The sequence below is a fragment of the Dinoponera quadriceps genome, unplaced genomic scaffold, assembly GCF_001313825.1.
Source record: "Dinoponera quadriceps isolate SergipeBrazil2010 unplaced genomic scaffold, ASM131382v1 scaffold365, whole genome shotgun sequence".
In the NCBI taxonomy this organism is placed as follows: Eukaryota; Metazoa; Arthropoda; class Insecta; order Hymenoptera; family Formicidae; genus Dinoponera; species Dinoponera quadriceps.
In genome coordinates, this window is record NW_014554573.1 from 498169 (window position 1) to 517763 (window position 19595).

Sequence of the window (19595 nt, forward strand, 5' to 3'; positions counted from 1 at the left end):
CCATGCTTCCACATCGACGGCCAAACCGAACATTCATGGCTCCAAGGTAATGCTCTGTATTTGGTGGGATCAGCTCGGCGTAGTGTATTACGAGCTATTAAAACCAATTGAAACAATCACAGGCGATCGGTATCGAACTCAATTGATGCCTTTGAGCCGAGCATTGAAAGACAAACGGCCGCACTACGCCGAGAGATACGAGAAAGTGATTTTGCAGCATGACAATGCTCGACCCCATGTTGCAAAACTAGTCAAGACATACTTGGAAACGTTGAAATGGGAAGTCCTACCCCACCCGCCGTACTCTCCAGACGTTGCACCTTCGGATTATCACTTGTTCCGATCAATGGCACATGGCCTGGCTGACCAACACTTCCAGTCTTATGAAGAAATCGGAAAATGGATAGATTCGTGGATTACCTCAAAAGATGACCAGTTTTTTCAACGCGGGATTCGTGCATTGCCCAAAAGATGGGAGAAAGTAGTGGCCAGTGATGGACAATACTTTGAGTCATAACTTTATCTCCATTTTTTTACAATAAAGCCTCAAATTAAAAAAAAAACGGCGAGAGCAAAGTTGTACACCTAATAGTTAGAGTTGCTCGAGAAAGAAACTCAAAGATTAAAAATTGGTTCGATGGAACCCGATGATATATCGAAGGTTAATATGCAGCTTAATACAGACGTAGGAATGTTCAAACGGTTTCTTCCGGAGCGATCAGCGAGAGATAGATGTAAGGCAATCTTGCGTGTAATACGGCCAAGAAAAGTCGTCATATCTGAATGGATTAACCATTCGAGCGCGTGGCATTTTGAAAACGTTCTTTGTGAACGTCACACACGATGACGGTCGCTGTGCGAAAAATAAATACCTCTCAGCCTGCATGTAATCGAGGTTTACGCAGGGAATTTTTCTCGAAGATATGAATATTCACGAATGGAAAAAAATACATCACGATAGTCCTGCCTGGCTAAGATATGTAATGTCGGAACAATTTCATGGCAGAATAAGGAATTTAGAAAGCAACTCGTGGACGGCACGATTTTAATCGCACATGATCGCTGCCATGGTCTATTCCAAAAATACAACGAATACCCCGTTTTTCTGCATGTTTCCATGAACGTGCATGCACAGCAGTACAATGCGTTACACACAATAGGCACTACCCGAGATATACGAGGGCGGTCCGATAAGTACTTAGCCTACAAAAGAAAAACGAAAATTTTGGAAAAGTGGCGATTTATTTCTCAACATAGTCTCCTTTTAGCTCGATACACTTGACCCAGCGATGCTCCAACTTCTTTAATCCATCTGAAAAATACGTTTTCTCGAAGTCTGCAAAGGCCTCCGTGGCGGCGATGACCTCCTCATTCGACTCAAATTTCTGCCCGGCGAGTGATTTTTTCAAGTTTGGAAACAAAAAAAAAGTCGCACGGAGCCAAATCTGGAGAATACGGTGGATGGGGCAGCAGTTCGTAGTCCAATTCGACCAATTTGGCCTTGACTATGTTGAGAAATAAATCGCCACTTTTCCAAAATTTTCGTTTTTCTTTTGTAGGCTAAGTACTTATCGGACCGCCCTCGTAGATATTTTTTCCATACTGGCAATATTAGAAATACGCGCAAGCTGCGGCGTCGAAAATGCACATATCAGTATGAAATATTCTATAGCTTTCTGATATTTCTTTGTGCGTGTAGTAAATTTATATATAAACGGGTTAAAAACATATCTGATCAAACTGTTCGCTTATTGCTCCTATAAATACCTTTTGCTTGTTCTTATAATATCTTTAATATTTTTGGATTTTGCAATTCTAGCGTCTAATAAAGAAATATTATCATTATTATTATATGTAAATTTTGGCTTCAATATGAGTACAATATCCTAGTCACGCTATACAAGTCTAGTAAATTGTGCAATTAGTATGCTGCCATTAAGGGTCGTCTGTACGATAGAGGTAGTAAGACTGTCGGGGTAGGGAGTAAAGGACTGCATACATTGGAAGTAACAAGTAAAGAATGTAATTGGCTGGCAGTACAGAGTAGGAAATGGGAATGATCCATTTTGCTTAGTCCTTTAGATGCTGATGCTTGATTTCACCGGAAACTTTCCCGCTCCCTCCACCGGTCTTATTATTTCCATTGTGGACCCTTTATTCGACAAAAATTCCCTGCGTGTACCGACCGGCTAAATATGTTAATTGCATAATCAGGTCGCTGTTTCGCTCCCTCTCCCTTACGCAAATCGAATGTTCTCGCTCTCATGGAGTCCAGGATATCCCAGCGACGCTCGAGAGGGTTATAAATCGGTGTCGAAGCGGAGGGCCGCAATAGGGCGCGGCAGCGTCGTCGGCGGCGGTCGAAATTTCTTCAACGAAGTTATACGAATTGATTTAACGAACTATAACGTATGTTTATATCAATCACGCAGGTTTCCCCATACAGAAGCTGCAGAGCAGGGTGCTGCATCTGCACGTCTTCGACTACGATCGATTCTCGCGGGACGACTCCATAGGAGAGATGTTTCTGCCGCTTTGCCAGGTAATTCGGCAGGACGTGCCCGCTCGCAATTTGCGCGATTCAATTATTACACGCGGTAGACGCGCGGATTAAGGGATTCGTACGGGCGCGCGCGGGATGGTGAGGGGATTCACACGTGGAATCTGATGTATATCACGGCATTGCGCGTCTTGCGTTCTGTTACGATCAGCCCTTCCGCGCCGCCTCTTCGTTCCCGTTCCCCGAACTTATTTATCGTAAGACGTGAGCTGTCTAATTAAGGTCGACAGGCTTCCGTCGCGAGAGTGTCATCGGGAAGTCATGCGAAAAAAAAAACACTCGTTCGCCGCGAAAAATCCGTTCTTTCAATCATCGCGTGAAAATCGCTTTAATCCGGAGCGAAAAGGATTATATAGATTGAGGCAATAACTGTTTTGTCATATTGAATATCTCCGGAATATGATAGCGTGAGGAAACTTTGTCTATTGCATCGATGCCAATGGTCGTCGAATACCTTCTGTAAATGTAAACTTTCGTCATCTTTTTATCCAGTCGTTAATAAAGTCTTTTTGTTTTTCGAAGATATTCAAAGTGGTGAGTGTTATCGCCTCTCTTTTTCTTCCTGTATGATCACAATTCGTGTCGCAAATATCTGCAATATCCTGTAATCCATTATCGAATCGGTGACATTATCGACACGACGACTTTAATTCCAGAATTTCCCTGCCGAAAACGTCTCGCCTCTTTTGCTTTCGTGTATTTGCGTTTGAACGAAACGATTTTAGAGACTGCTCTCGCCTTATTACCTCGGGAACCAATCGGATTTCCGCTGATCGCTCCTTACGTATGCGTGGAAACGGTGCGAGGGGGAGGGAGGTGAGTTTTAATTTGCTAATCGTGCCGTGAGACCGCTTAACAACCGTCCACTCCCCAATATTGCCGAACGACGAGTTAATCCGCGCGCATAATAACATCGAAATATATATGCGGGCATTATAATTTACACGCTATGCACACATTCATTTCCCAGGAGCAATCCGTGATACACGCTGACATTGCGAATCGGACACACCTCGGGCGTCTCGTGCGTCTCGTCGCCGCGTATGCAGCCGGATTTGAACGAAAATATTTCTCTTTGTCAATATCATGACTGCGTACAAGCCTATATATTAGAATAATAGAGGAGAAGATGGTATTATAGCCTGCCTCATTTACATATTGTACAATAACTTTGTTAATAATCAATATTTGAAGTTGAAAATCTAACGATTACATTGGTTAAAGTGTTGTTCAATCGGTTCTCGGCTCAAAGTTATGAAATATTTATTATTCAGGACGATATTTATATATTAAAATATGACGGCATATAATGGGTCGAAGAGAAGCAAGAAGTGGTAATGGGATCCCTTACTAAAATAGATATAAAAAACACAGGTTTTTTGTTATATATTTATTCAAAATAAAAGCTCTCTCTTAGGAGGAACGACAATAAATATAACCGTAAAGTTTTAATATGATACCTGTCTTACCTATCAGAAAGATAATTTCTGCAAGACGATTCGAAATACTTTAAAGCAAAAATGTGTTATAACAAATACCGGCTATTATTTATCGATATATTAACGCCACTGCATAACAGCGGGTTACTAAACAAATGATTCCAATGAGTAATCGCTAGAAATCGCCACTTAATAACGAAGACATCGAGAGGAGTCATTACACCCACAAAGGTCGTAATACCACCTTCTTCTTTATGAATTAATTAAAATGTGCAATATAAAGGAGTCACACAAAATAATATGCGTTCGACTCCGGGAACAACAACGTAATCGCCCGGAATCGAATTCTGCACGAGCGATTCATGTCGCGCGATTCGACGACGGGCTCTGTCCGATTCCAGAGACGTGTTTACGTTGCATATTCCGCGTTCCTAATTCGCATTGTACGTAATCAATTAACTATTTCGTCTGGATATGATCGCTTCGGATGGAATACGTAATTGGATCGCGTCCGCTGCATTTCTCAATAAGAGGCAAACGTGATGGAGATAATAACGATAACGCGCGGCAAATGTTTCCCGAGGGGGCCGTCTAGTTTTTGGCGAGGCGTAGAAATACGTGCGTGCGTGCACGCACGCACGCACCTCAGAAGCTCTCCTAGTTTCTACTTTAATTACATTATTTCTCGAGCTTTATATCTCTTTCGTTGCGACAATTACGCGCAGTTTCATCCGCGAAAGTAGCGGCCTGTAGGAATTAATTAAAACTATTCGAATCGAAAGTGTCTCCTTTTTTTCTTTCCTCCGCGAAGTTTCATATTTCGAAATTTGAACTCGTTAATTTGCACTGGTGGATTAAGTCGTAGGATAGGAGCGATTTGGTATATCGGCGATATATCATGGATTTGTTGTCGCAGGTTGACCTGTCGGAGAAACCATCGTTTTGGAAGGCCCTGAAACCGCCGGCTAAGGACAAATGCGGGGAACTCCTCTGCTCGCTGTGCTATCATCCGAGCAACTCCATACTGACATTGACCCTCTTGAAGGCGAGGAATCTCAAGGCTAAGGATATCAACGGAAAATCAGGTATGTAACTCGACGTTTCTCGTCTCGTACGAGTTGCAAATGAGCTTTCGGATTCTCTAAATTTCCTGAAATGAAATTTCATTTGAAGCCACTGAGAGAAAGAAATATAACTCAAGTAACTGTAATCTCACTATATTCTATAGTGAATTTTAGTCTCAACTACACGTTTATGGTTTTTTCGATCATGCAAAAGATAGCAAAGCGAAAATCGGATTTATAGTCATAATAACTATGACTATTTGTGCAATTATATCTTATGATTGTTACGACTATATCGAGGTGCTGTTCCACGCTATAATTAGTTCGTTTGTGTCGTCTCCGAGTTAAATTTGTGTAAGGTATATATAAAATCGATGGATGATCGTTCTTAACGATAAACTCGCAATTCCAGATCCGTACGTAAAGGTGTGGTTGCAATTCGGCGACAAGAGGATCGAGAAGCGTAAAACTCCAATTTTCAAATGCACTTTGAATCCGATATTTAACGAGGTATTCTCCTTCAACGTACCATGGGAGAAAATCAGGGAGTGCTCCTTGGACGTGATGGTGATGGACTTCGACAACATTGGGCGGAACGAACTGATCGGCCGGATTCAACTCGCAGGTATTTCGCAAGAATTTTGCGATAACGTGTATCCTTCCGAAACGTCTCTCTCCCCCCTCTCTCTCTCTCTCTCTCTCTCTCTCTCTCACTCTTTCAATCATTGGTTTGTCGATAAAATGCAGAAGTTCTAACTTCGATACTCGAGTTTAAAGTAACGCGCTAATGCGATAAGTTGTTCGCGGAGTTTCATTAGTTAGGAGGGAGAGAGAATGAATACACGTGTAATTTCGCTCGGGGTATCTAGTTGACGGAATGTGGGTTCACGTCGTTCGAGAGTTTTCGAGCTCGCTTCGAGTCCCGCCGAAGAAATTAATCAGCTCGGTGTCGCGTCGAGTGTTAATCCTGTATATACTTACGGTCAGGCTCGCGCGTCCGGGATTAGTCCGACTGACCCGGCATATTCGACCGATAAATATTCGATATCTCGGCCTGTGAAACAATCAAGACTTGAAATTCTCTCTTGTTCGCGTCACGCGTTGACCGAACGGTATATGCGGACAGAGAATTCCGGTAAGTCGCGAACAAGTCACGCATTCGGGCAAGACCGCAAGAAATTGGAGTACAACAGGGTGTGTGTGCAGTGTACGCGTATAAATTCTTTTCCAGGAAAGAATGGAAGCGGCGCGAGCGAAACGAAGCATTGGCAGGACATGATCACAAAGCCGAGGCAGACCATTGTGCAGTGGCATCGCTTGAAGCCCGAGTAAAGAACACGCTTCCCTCTTGATCCACGATAAACGATATTCTGTCGAGCGAGTTCCCCGGACGGGCAACACCCGTCGTCGAAGTTACGTTAACGAGGCAACTTTTCTCCTTTTGCTCGATATCCCATTCGACGATTGTACGATATTCCTCCCATAGCCCTGCATCGTGTAACCGGACGCGCTCCGAGCGACGCTGGCCGTTGCGAACGTTGTCGCTCGTTGCCGACCGTCCATCGCATTAGCGGTCTGCGACGAGTGACAACGAATGAATTAATCTTCTCACTTTCGCGTTACCAAGCGCGTTCTTGTCGGGTTGGCCCGGCTGAGAGAAACGTAATGGTGTGTCCAGGCGTTTGGTACCGCCGAGATCGATTACTGAGAAATCTTGATGAAAACACAGCCAGAGACGGTCGGCAACGAGCGACTAGGTCGTTTTAATGGCGGTGTTTCTTCGCATCGAATCAGAAAGAGAAGACGAAAAGCAGCAGCGACGAACTTTCTCGAGTCTTCTGCCATTCCCAACGAGGATACGGAGGATTCGCTGAGGCTTCGTCGAAAACGCCACTTTCTGTTTCTCACCCTCCTGCGTGTCGTCCGGTGCGGCGAAATGATACCACGGCTAATCGGTTCTCGCTCGCTCCGGGACGAGCGTGAGTTCACCAGGAGCACCCGTGGTGGGTTCTGAACTCCCTCGCGCGCGACACGACGACGGGACGACTCTCTCGTGTCGTTTGAGTTTACGGGCGCTTGAGCGACGAGATTACGTCGGAATATTGTCACGAGACTCTAAAACTCGACGGGGGCGAGCGGATGAAGGAGATACGGCTCTCTGTACTTTGCGGGATCGGCGTTACTTTCGCGGCTAAATTAGCGTTACAGTCCGTGTAATATCAATTTAGCGATGTGATAGCGCTTAGCGAGGAAGTTCGGGGGGTCTAATACGTAATAATAAATTTCGCTACTGTGATCATTAACTCGAGATTAAAAGGGAAAAAAGGAGAGGTGGAAGAGGAAGGCGATAATTGTGAAACAATATCGTGAGACGTGTTGCGTTCCTCCGCTCGACCGTCTGATCTCGGGGAGCATTAATCGCGTCGACGAGACATCGCGGAACCAAAGCCGACGAAGCTTCCTAAAGTCCCACGAATACCACTTCAGCATGTGGTGTAACTCACGAGTTCACGCAGCTCCGTAATATTGATATTCGCACGAAATATTATATTACAGTTGCGTGTCAAAGTTACACGGTTATCTTTTGAACGTTACGCCGCACTCCTTCGCGCATTGACGCGTTTTATATTTTTATAGTTTTCGAAGTGTGTGCTTAAAACGCACTTAAAAAAAGCGCATCTTGGAAAACTGGAAGTGACAATATCCCTCGATTGTTTGCGGTATAATTAGTAGTATCTGACTTTTTTTTCTCTCTGACGACCGACGAGTTCCGCACTGACGTTTCGCAACGCACGCCACTTTACCGATTTTCCCCGCGAGCGGAGATCCGAGGGGGATCCCGCGCGCGATCGTATCCTCGGATGATCGTCGCTTGCTGTACATTCTTCTTACGATTGCACGTACGAGTCACTCTCTTCGGTCGCGTTCAAAAACAGTATGCACATATATCTAAAGAGGAGAGGGGGGGGGGGGCGAAGTAGCCTTCGCAATTGCATCGAGATTTACGTCCAACGTGGCTTTCAGAACTACTCCGCTAACAAAGTTTCGAAACCCGCGCGACCTCATCGGGGGCAACCTTACTTACGGGTTGCAGTTATTTACAGGCGATTCCTCTGTGTACCACCTTTCGGGATAATCCGGTTTAGAGTGGACTTTAGAAGTTAACCTCGCCCGAGGGTATTCCGACTTTACGTGCAATTTTCTTTCCATTTTCCGGCGGGAGTGGCACTCGTGAATATTAATTTCCACCAGCCAGCGAAACCGTGTGTGTACCGAATATATAGGCGAAGATTGTTAAGATATAGCGCTAAGTTTCATAGAAAATGAAAAAAAAAGAAGAAGAGGAGTCGAATGTTCGCGGACGTAAAGGACGTATTACAAGTAGTAGTTTCCAACGTTGATCTTTGTGATGTAGGACGCTTCGAGACTGCGAAAAAAAAATAAACAAAATACAACGGGCGAGATAATAAGTAATAACGTAAAACTGTTATACACATACTACCAGAGCGTGTCCTTCCCACGGGCGACGAACATTTTTCGGGACAGTCCGTAGGAGACAAGTGACATTTCCGACATCGTAGGGATGGGCAGTTATGCGAGTTATCGGCTTTAATTGTTAAAAAGTAGAAAACGAAGAGAAGAAAAGGAGTATTTTGAGGAATCGTACAAACGGTAATGGAATTTAAAGGTGCGTATTTATCTAGCGAAAGAACAACGAATCAACAGCGAATGCAAACTTTCGTTGTTACATTTTGGAAAATGTTGTGACAAATTGTATGTTGTGACAAATCCGAACGGGTCGGTCTGCTCATAAAATAGCTGCTTTTATCAGACGGTTTGAAAGAAAGTTCGTGCGCGAATACATCACATATTCGCTAGATGTGCACGCACCTTTACTCGCACGGATTGAAAACTAAGGCGACCCAGTAGGGCGACCTGTAATCAGGGAAACTTCTCGGTGCTCTTTAACGCTGCGTAAAAACGGTGTGAAATTTACGGACCGGAACGTTCTGGTTTACGTTCCGGCCATCTTCGACTTTATTACGTCATACTGGAGGAGAGATCTTCCTAGTGGATCGCCTGGCTTTTGCTTCTCGCAAGACAGGTGTTTCGCCCCCGAAATTTTTATACCTCCATTCGATAGAAATAACAGTCGAGCAGCGATCGATTATTTCGGCTGTATACAGCGTTGGATCTAACGAGAAATTAGGAAAGTCCGTTCGCCGCTCGACATTATCGACTTTGATGTATCACGTTCGGCGAAAATTATTCTTGCATGATCGGCAATAGTTTAATATTGACGGGTGCGACCGATTACTCGGCGAGAATGGAGAAATACGAAGGAAAAGGGAAAGAAATCTAATTAATAACTTGGTTCTTTTTCAAATCGAAACCAAAGAATTCTTTGTCGAACCGTCAATTCGCCCATCCCTACTTTCTTGTTAGTTACGCTTGGCTAGCGTTGATCGTGATTACTACCGAGATAACTTACACGAATCCCCTTTGGCGTGACTTTTGGTTATTACTGAAGCTCGATAAAAGAAAAGAAAAGGAAAGAGTGGAAGAGAAAAGGAGGAAAAGGAAGGGAGAGAGAGGAAGAAAGAGATATTTTTGACGGCACTTTTTGTATTGACAAAGTCAGGGCGACTTTTGGGGATTATTCACGCGCTAAAGTACGATTGGTGTACGCTCTTTATACACCGTAAAAAAGAAGAAGAAGAGAGAAAATAATGTTACGTTATACCTGATAGTCTGCTGTTGTTAACAATAATATAGAAACACGAGTCAAATTCACGCGCGAATTTGCTCGGTACACTCGGAGAGTGTACACCGTTAATGAAAAATAAAAAAAGGACAAACGATTCATGTTGTATCTAAACCAAGTTTAGCGTTAAGCGTCGCTCGTGTCCGAGAAGATCGTTGGCGCAGACGAAGCGTCCGACGTTAATGGTGGACTTATCGCGGGATAACCGAGGAGAGGAGCCTCGAATGAGATCGTCGCTCGTCTCGAACGATTTGCACGCGTTTAATTAATTCAGTTTTCGCTTCACGTTTGTACTTGTTTCAGACGTGGGAACGCTAAGCGACAGGTGACATCGCAATCGCTCATATTCCGGGCTTTACGGTAATTCATTACCATAAAGAAATTCTGCGCGTTTGATTGTTTCGCGAAAAATTAAAAGAAAAAAGAAAACAACATCTCCGACGGATGAAATCCAAATGGGAGAGGAAAATTCGCGAGAAAGCTCTCTTTCACTCCTCAATATTCGCCGCTTTGGTAAACTCGCTTTTTCTTTTCTTTCTTTGAAAATCATACACATGCGTACATATATATACATATATAGATCCAATTTTGCATTGTTACCGTAGCAATAAAGGCAACTTCGGTCGATGCGTGCAGAAATGAGCTCGTAGTCGCGGAGTTTACCGTGTGTAAACTTACAAACGGCGCACATACCAGCGACGAACGCTTTCCACCAATGAACTTACCGAACGCGAATGCGACGCTTTAGTAACATTTCCTCGCGTACAAAACGAGTCACCGGGATATCGCAGATATCAGAATATCACGAGGTTTTAGACAACACGGTTTCTTTCTTATACATTCGGCATGATGAGAGTGGAAGAGAGAGAGAGAGAGAGAGAGAGAAAGAGAGAGAGAGAGAGAGAGAGAGAGTAGCTTGTTATTAAAGGGTTCATCCATTTTCCCCGTCGACTCCTCGCTCCCTTTCCTCATCCCCACCTCCATCCATCCTCCCCCCACACACATTTCCTTTTACAATCGCGACAAATATATCCCGGAAATATTTTTACATTTAAGCGTTACATTTAGGTCGAAGGTGTTATCGATTTTTCGTAATTACAGCAGCCTTCTGCCGCGCGTATACGCGGAAGAGAGATGATATTGTAGAGATTAGCGAAACACGGTGAGAGCGCGAGTAAAAGAATAGTCTGTTATATGTATATATATATATATATATATATATACATATACATATATACATACAACATGTGAGTAAATGGTTATATTGGTATATATTATGCGGAAATATCGAGTAGCACGAAGATTAGATTAATATTTGTATGTTGTAGCCTGTATACATTGTATATATATAAGGTACAGAGTGTTTCCCGGTTAACGTATCACGTTAAAATTATGGTATAAAAAAAAAACATGGGTATTTCGAAGTTCGTTATCGCGAGAAACCAAAAAAGGAGAGAAACTTAGCGAAACCTTTACTGTGAAATAAGTAGGATCGTTCCTAGCGTTTCGTGTGTTACACAGGGTGTTAAAGAAAAAAAAAAGTAAATAAAAAAAGATACGATCCTCCTTCTCTTTTAGTTACCTTGGTTCGGTATATGCACTTCAAAATTATTTCTCTCGCGTATTGAGTTACGATCCGATGAGTTTCACAATAAAATCGACACGACAGATATCTTGACTCAAAATACTTATCGGTTTACCGTAATCATATCTTTCCGTTTCCTTTTCTCCTTTCTTCTCTCTCTCTCTCTCTCTCTCTCTCTCTCTCTCTCTCTCTCTCTCTCTCTCTCTCCCCTTCTCTCTTTTTATTTATTTCTTTATTTTTCTTTTTTTATTTAAGTTTGGTCAAATTTACTGGACCTTATTATTTTGTCGAGATAATATCGACACGTTTGACGAAAGCGCTTTCGTATCGAAGCGATTTTCCCGACCTGCTTCCCGTGCGATCATAACGCGAAAACAATAAGGTGCCAAAAGAATTTAGAACACGTAAGATCATCCTTCGCTTGCCGATCATGTCATGTGAGTCGCGTTATACATATTGACAGAAGAGCAGAAGGATAAATACGCGCGACGGGATCTGTCACGGAAGGAATTAGGTGTGCTTGCGTGCGTTTCAATTTCTAACGTGGATCAGAGGCATCGAACGTACGTCAATATTGGTTGCATTCAGAAGACGCAACAGTATCACAGTTAAATAATTCGTCAATATAATTGGTCTAAATTTAGGGATCTAACATTAAAGACCAATAATAACTGACCACTCACTGATCGCTTGTGTTTTCTGAATACAGCCGCTGTCTTCGCTTTGTCAATGCGGAAGTATAGCGAACTGTTTGGTGAGTCGAAGACAGCGTACGCTCGCGGTGTTTTCAGTTTTCAGCTATACTCGAAATTTAAACGTATAAATTTACGTTCCCGTTTGACATTTTTACGCACACTGCGTTGCTCTTGATTTCATCACGGAAAGAAATAATTTAGAGGGATAGCAAATTTGATGTAGCAAATAAATATACGAAATGTTTCCTAAATATTGTCCAGTATTGTAGAAATCGATTCTTGAGGTTATTAAACTATGTTATCACATGTAAGCTTTTTATTTATAAAATGACCTCCAAAATCAACTACTAAAATATTGGACAGTGCTTAAAAAACATCTATATATTTATTAACCTGCTAAGACAGTATAAAAAAAATGTGTTCTTCCCCCTAAATTATTTTTCTTTGTTTTCTTACCCTCTACGTTCAGTCGAAGTATGTGGTGTGTGGCCGCACTGTATTAATACTTGTGTCATATTCCGAATGCGAATTCGATAAATCGCACGCGTGCAGCCTCGTGTAAATAACTTAGCAAAGTATCGGCGAGTTAGTAATTATTTCGAGCAACTCTGGGTTTCTTTTTTCCAGAGTATCCGACTAATAGAAATCCGTTAGACTCACGAGAGAGAAGCGTCAGTTGAACATGTCTCTGACATTTGCCATCGCACCCATTCTCAACACTCCTCCTAATTATTTCGATTCGTTGCTTCTGCCAGACATTATATTACTTTCCGCAACGATTCAATCTCATAAACTCCCTCCATTCTCCTCTTCGATATCCCGATAATCCCCTATTATTTCGTTTCTTCTCCCGTTACGTCTTTTCGTTCGTTCGTTCGTCGGTTCTTCAATTACCATGGTTTTAACGTTCGTTATAGACTGGGTTGAACGTGTGTAACGTTTAACTACCTAGCGTAAGGTGAAATGTCTCGTGTATGTTAGGTATACTAATCCGTATCGTGATACCTATATGTCGAAGTGTAGTCATAGTATTAATCTAGCTGAAGAGAAATCGAGAGGAAGAGTAAACGATGAAGCGACGGCGAGATTGCCGACAGAGACGTTCGATGTTCGATGTTCGACCTTATGTTGCGCAGGCTTGCAAAATATATTAATTAAGTACTTAAGGGTGAATAGAGCGAAGGATGGAGTGTTGAGAGAGAGAGAGAGAGAGAGAAAGGGGGAGTATCACTTAGCAAGTAAAACGAACATGCGACAGTCTGATGCGGAAAGTGACGTGGGCCTTATATCATGGATTACCTCAATTGTAAGCAGCTTAAAGATGCGGTTTCGTGCACGTGACGATGTCAAAACGTGATGATTTCAAACGAAAGAAAAAAACGAAACAAAAACGGTAGTAGAAGAGAGGAGACAGGAAAAAGAAGAAGACGAAGAAACAGAAAAAAATGTATTCGCGATTCGTACTAGATATTAATAAAGGAGCCATTTTATCTTCCGATAGCGGTTCGCTGTTGCACGATATTTCTTCCGAGTTGTGTATACGGATATTTTACCATCGAGCCCGGAAATCAGGGACTCGTCTTCGATACTTTGCACTCGACGAACTGTTTGCCAGGCCCTTTCGCGATGCTGTACAAACGACGTTCCAAGTGAGGACAATAGAACGAAAGCGTCGATCACGTATAATCGGTGCGAATCGAAGTCGATTTTTTATCTAGCAATGAAGTTGAGAAGGTATGTTGCGGCTTTTCGATTTCGCAGGATTGGAGACACGCGATTTTTCTGAACAGCCCGGACTGTGAAACGGACCGTCGAGTGCAAAGCGTGAAACGCCGAAAGATCGTAATGCTTATGCTTGTCGTCCGGAAAAAAGTGCTCGTTCACATTGATAATACCTCGACGAGCGAACCGTGGCTCGTCTCTCTCTTGCGTTTCATTCGTGTTGGTTTTCGAATAGCCTTATAGATTCACTTTGGCATCCCCTTGCCGATGATGATCGGCACGATATTCACGGTTTCTTTGAGCGAAAGAACAAGGACGGATCAGCATTAATCATTCATGGCTCCTTTTATTTCTCGTCACACGGTACACTTTGCGACAGTGAACCAGCAACATATCCCTCAAACATGTACATATTATATATATCATAAGTGTTAAATCGATGCACATGATTACGTAGACACGCCAGCGTGCGCCGAGAGAGAGAGAGAGAGAGAGAGAGAGAAAGAGAGAGAGAGAGCGATCGATTTTCCGGATCACCGAAAACGCGCAAAGCGGCGCGACTCAGCGGAGTCGCGATACAATATTGTATTTTAATAGCTTGTACGATCCGTCTGTGTTGCTTCAGAAGCGCGCGATGCGAATTAGCGAACGCGAGTCAACACGCTGTTTAGCGGGATGAAGGAGAGGAAAAAAGAAAAAAAAAAGAGAGAGCGGTCATCGAGAATTCGCTTCATACCTGGTTGGATACGCAAACCATTTTGGCTATTTTTTATCGAACGCGCGCGCATTGGTCGAACGTTAGCGTTGCATGTACGCACATTTATTGTACGTTGCTTTTGCGAGGCTGACTTCCTTTGAGTGTCGTTGTTGTTTTCGTAAACATTGAAGGCCGTAACAAGATATTCCATCATATTGCGTTCCGTCATGCGTTCTCATAGACTTTTATCGTATCGGAAGAAAAAAGTTGCGCCACAGACGAAGAATGAAAATTATTTTCAGCAAAGTATCTAAGAATTCAGAATCACCATTTCACCATATATATCCGGAAACTCATTCTAAACGGAAAAAAAACACAAAAAAAGGAAGAAAGGCAAAAGAGAAGGGAAAAAGTACGACACAAACGCTTTTAACGATCTGACTTGAAATCGATCGATCGCAGATATTCCTTTAACGCGACATCATTGTGCGCAATTATTCATTATGATACTTCGATTGTGTCACAAAGTATACTTCTCTCAGATGAAAAATAGATGTCTAAATCGAATGAAAGTTTACGACGAGAGTGATTATTTTTCTTAGCGATCTGTTTCTACACACACACGTACACGTACGAACGATTATATTTTTGATTAAAGTAAGGTTCTCTAGGGAAAAGCAGATAGAGACGAAAGAATCGACGCGACGGTATTTATATTCGACAGATAATTTTATTACGACCATCAATATTTTTGCATCTGATTTATACATACAGACTGTACAGAGTAGAACGAGAAGAGGGATGCAAAATGTGGTGTCGTTGCTTCGATATACACCCAGCGGCGTTACAACATGCGTAACTCACGTAATCCTCCCGGATAGACGATAGTAGTCCCGGAAAAGAGATTAAAAAAAAGGAAAAAAAAGCGAAACGAAATTCGGCGCGATCGAGAAGACGATATTTTTGCTGCGTAAATGAATGAATTGTTCGCGATGATGATGTATGGCGAAGAGAGGAGAGAGAAAGCGGGAGAGAAAAAAAAGTGGAGACGGTAGAGGAGAGAATTTGACGCGACCGTATCTCATAATATATAAACGAAGACTTACGGCGTGTATACATTACATTACCATTTTGATAAACGGTATTGTATCATGTACCACTTATAATTATATGTTTGGCCGCGATTGCCCGAATACAGAGTTAAGCTGATTGAGAGCGGTCAGTGAGCCAACAACATGTTAATTCACTGAGGGATTAATAATAAACGCGATTATGATTACGCAACGATGTATTTCTTGCATTTTTTTTAGAGGGGGCAAGCTTTCAGTGAGAAATATATTTCGTGGCCGCGCAACCAGTGGTGCCTTCCTCCGTTGATGATTCGATTTATTTTCACCGACGAGCTACGACGGCGTCACGACGAAAGGTTTCAACAGCTTGAAAGGTTGAGGCTCGCTTTTCTATTGAATTTCTCAGGACGACATGCTGATCACGTTAGTGCGACCGAGAAGTTCGGCGACGGTGCTGACCAACTTAAAGGAGACACTCTTCATCAGAAGTCGGGTCTTCACACCGGCGTTCTGTAGCGCCAAGTTGTACAAATCGGAATAGAACTGTCGTAAAAAGAACACGTTTTTTCTGCTCTGTTTATTGTAACATTACTTCAAACGATTTTTTTTCTCAATGATCCGCATCAGACAGATGTTTACCTTTGATTTTTCACCGTCTAAGGGCGCGTCGGAGAACTCGGAGCTCACCTCGGTGCAAGCTACCGTCATTGTTCGCGAAGGAGTCACCAACAGAGTTGCGTTCGTTTGCTGTAAGAAAACTAGGCAATCATTACGAGCTGCTTACAGTAAAGAATATGAAAAATCAATCATAACGTTAGCAGCGTTTTTTGTCTCTTTGAGTACTTTTTTTTATACGGAATCTTGAATACAAAGCAAAATCAATCATAACGTTAGCAGCGTTTTTTGTCTCTTTAAGTACTTTTTTTTATACGGAATCTTGAATACAAAGCATTTACTTATAATAAACTATCTCTTCATTATTTCTCATAATTTTTCAATTTAATCTACTGAAAGGTTATTTATGCAGGAAAACACCCACTCGCTGGTCACTCGAATTTGCAAGAGTGAGATCTCTCGCTCCGATAAACTTAGAGAATAATACCTCTTTCGCGAGGCATCCATGCAGCTCCTTGAATTGTATGACGATTTCGCGGCAGTTCCGACTGGCGTTCCACCGCGACCAGGAGAAGGTGTACGCCGTGCAAAGCAGGGCCATGCATTCTCGCAGATGCTTCTCCGTCACCGGATGTTTCACCGGGAGAGACTTCACGTAACTGCAGGCGTCCCGCTCCGGAAATAGGTCGCATCCAGCATCGCGCATTTTCTACATCCGAGAAGAGAGAAGCAAAGAGAGATATCTTAGTAAACTCAATCGCTATTTTTATTATCTCTTCAGCGTTTCTCGGGATCTAGAAGCGAAGGATCGAAAGTTTAGTTTCCCGCGAACATGAGAATTTGAAAGAAATTTCCGCTAAGATAGTTTCTACGCGTCGCACTTTTCGCTCTATTGCGAAGATATAAGCCAAGCATTCGCGAAATGTGAAAAGTTTCTACCTCAACCAGGAAGTACAGCCTCATATATTCCCCGAGAATGTCCTTTATCGCTGCCGACATGCCGCCGGCCAGCGAATTTAAGCACACCAAGTCCTCCTATGAGAACGAACGACGTTATCAAGCCCGTTTATGCGAATCTTGCCTTCCTGACACGAACACAAAAAATACAACGATATTTCGTATCTAGAAGTCGGACGAATGACCTACGCATGTTAAACTCGTATTTCTTGTGTTCTCAAGCGGATTATAGAGCTATAAAAGAGCTTTGAATATACCCGGACTATAAATTCCGCTTGAACGATAGCGGCGGACACATTGAGCGCAATGCCGCCGCGCGCGTGCCTGCCCATTTCGGGTTTGAGCTCCCAACTTTGGAAGGGAACGTTGATGAATTTAAAAGCAGCAAACCCGTGAACGCCCAGCCTGCCGGTTCTGAAGGTAATGGTCTGCTTCTCTTCGTTGTATTTGATGTCATGCACGTCCTGCGTGGACCACATATTTCTCTCGGGAATCCAGTGCGCCACCAACGGCGGTTCAAACCAGATAATCGAACTGGGAAGTCTGCGAAGAACGACTTCAAATATAAGGTCTGTTCTTTTTAAATAGCGAACCGAACTTTTTGACTAACTCGATGAAATTTACTTCAAAGTTACTAGCGCCAGAGCCTCCATCGCAGTTTCCAGAGCTTTCATTTCCGCCTCGATCACCTCCGGTGTTCTCTCGGAGTCGGGTGCCGGAGGCGGTGCTTTGTACGGCTTCGAGAACGGCACGAATTTCAGTTCTTTTGGAATTTGTACTGCAAAGAGATTATTTATAACATTTGCCGAGAAAATCCGAATCTGTACGCGATTGATTCAAAACGATTGTTTGATCTGGCTCTCAGAATCCTTCACGTTTTATAATCTGGAATATGTGCATTAATCCGGTAGCCATATCAAGCGTTTCGCTTGAATTAAAACGATTATCAGCTCACGAGTGGTAAGCATAAGGTTTCTCCCCATATCTTTGGGTTGCGGCGGCTGATAAATTAAATCGATGTGTATCACTCCGCCGAGTATTCTATATTTTCGCAGATTGATCTCCGTCTTCTCGCATCGCGTGAATAGCAACTTTCTAATCTCCTTCCTAGTTTCCTCTGGGAATAAGATAGAAGTAATAACGTTTATCTCGATAATAATTTTGCTATCACCACCAATGACTATACCCCAATAAGAAAGCATTTGTGAAATTATATGACGAAATCTTGTGTGAAATCTGTACTGCTACAATTATGCGGGTATTGTTTCAGAAAATATAGATAAAAATATTATATATAATTTGTCTATCAGGGTAATTAATATGCGATATAAAAATAATTTATTTTAATTGTAATTAATTTTCAATTAACTTTAATTTTAAATAAATAAATAAATAAAATTTAGTTCTTGGTTTGTATTTGATTTCTTTTCTATCTTCGGTGCATCTTAAAAAATTACGAGTTCATAAGTTCGAGAGGCACGAAATTAACGATAACGCTCGTTGAGAAACGTACCATCTTTTTGTAGAATGATCTCGTCAGGTGTAGGCAGATACGGCAAACATTTCATTTCCTGTATCGGTTCTGGTTTTGCTTGAACGCCCAGTTTCTTTTGCTGCTTCCCCTTACGATCGAGTTTCGTAGATTCCAGTTCCGGCGGATGTTCCATTCTCTCAAGTATAGCTTTCTTCTCCTCCAGCCGCAGGCGACGTCCTTCGGCCTGCTCATCGCGTATTTTCAACTTCGTGTTATATTCGTTCTGACAGAAGGTAGGAAAGTCTAAAAGATAGACGAGAAGAAGATTCATGTCGTGTCTCCTTACGAATATAGAGAACATCGACGATATGCGCGACAGGTGTCGGCAAGTGAAATCCTTTTGCGATTTGCCTCGGTTATTTTATCGGCAAAGCGTGGCGAATTTTTCCTAGAAAATCTTTTCGTAAGATCGATTTGCCGTCCTTACGTAGTTAGAAGCTTTCACCGACGATAATATTTTAATTTACAAAGCACATCATATATTTTTTCTTCCAATGACATTTTTTCTACAAAGTTTTCCATATTTATCGTGCGTGATTGGTGTCCAAGAATCGTAAGAATCGATCAAGCAAAAACGACTTTTTCCAAAGCAACGAGTTATCCCTATAGTAAACTTCATAAATAGCGAGCTTACTTATAATATAGTTGCTTTTATATTTGTCCGGCAATTCCGGCATGACGTGCGAGATCGCGCGATCCGAATAATGATCATACATCACCCATAATGCTCGTATCGCCATGCAATAGCAGTCAATGTCAGTGGGCATTTTGACGGTCAGTTCCATTTCTTCGAAGTGTACCTCGATTGGTATTCTGCCCGAAACAACGTTGAAATAAGCCAACATATATATACTGTATCTTCCATATATATATATATATATATATATATATA

The 19595-nt window shown here is 42.4% G+C and overlaps 2 protein-coding genes across 22 annotated transcripts in view; one reads left to right on the forward strand and one right to left on the reverse strand.

The window, feature by feature from the left end:
* Nucleotides 1–15806, forward strand: part of LOC106752111 (synaptotagmin-7) — a 157987-nt gene extending 142181 nt beyond the window's left edge. For all 13 annotated transcript variants that reach the window (XM_014633539.1, XM_014633535.1, XM_014633537.1 and 10 more), the window contains 4 exons: nt 2433–2542; nt 4916–5084; nt 5476–5688; nt 6295–15806. In XM_014633539.1, the coding sequence (XP_014489025.1) occupies nt 2433–2542; nt 4916–5084; nt 5476–5688; nt 6295–6395 (593 nt within the window). In that variant the 3' untranslated portion in view covers nt 6396–15806. The remainder of the gene's footprint in view (nt 1–2432; nt 2543–4915; nt 5085–5475; nt 5689–6294) is intronic.
* LOC106752108 (protein CASC1-like) overlaps nt 11401–19595 on the reverse strand; it is a 14205-nt gene continuing 6010 nt past the window's right edge. For 6 of the 9 annotated variants that reach the window (XM_014633523.1, XM_014633527.1, XM_014633521.1 and 3 more), the window contains 9 exons: nt 19338–19516; nt 18683–18946; nt 18125–18286; nt 17794–17947; nt 17427–17712; nt 17152–17247; nt 16700–16921; nt 16237–16344; nt 11401–16140 (listed from right to left, as the gene is read on the reverse strand). In XM_014633523.1, coding sequence (XP_014489009.1) covers nt 16000–16140; nt 16237–16344; nt 16700–16921; nt 17152–17247; nt 17427–17712; nt 17794–17947; nt 18125–18286; nt 18683–18946; nt 19338–19516 — 1612 coding nt within the window. In that variant the 3' untranslated portion in view covers nt 11401–15999. Of the gene's footprint in view, nt 16141–16236; nt 16345–16699; nt 17007–17151; nt 17248–17426; nt 17713–17793; nt 17948–18124; nt 18287–18682; nt 18947–19337; nt 19517–19595 lie in introns of all 9 variants that reach the window. The other 3 variants (XM_014633525.1, XM_014633529.1, XM_014633526.1) reach the window with 3 other exon arrangements.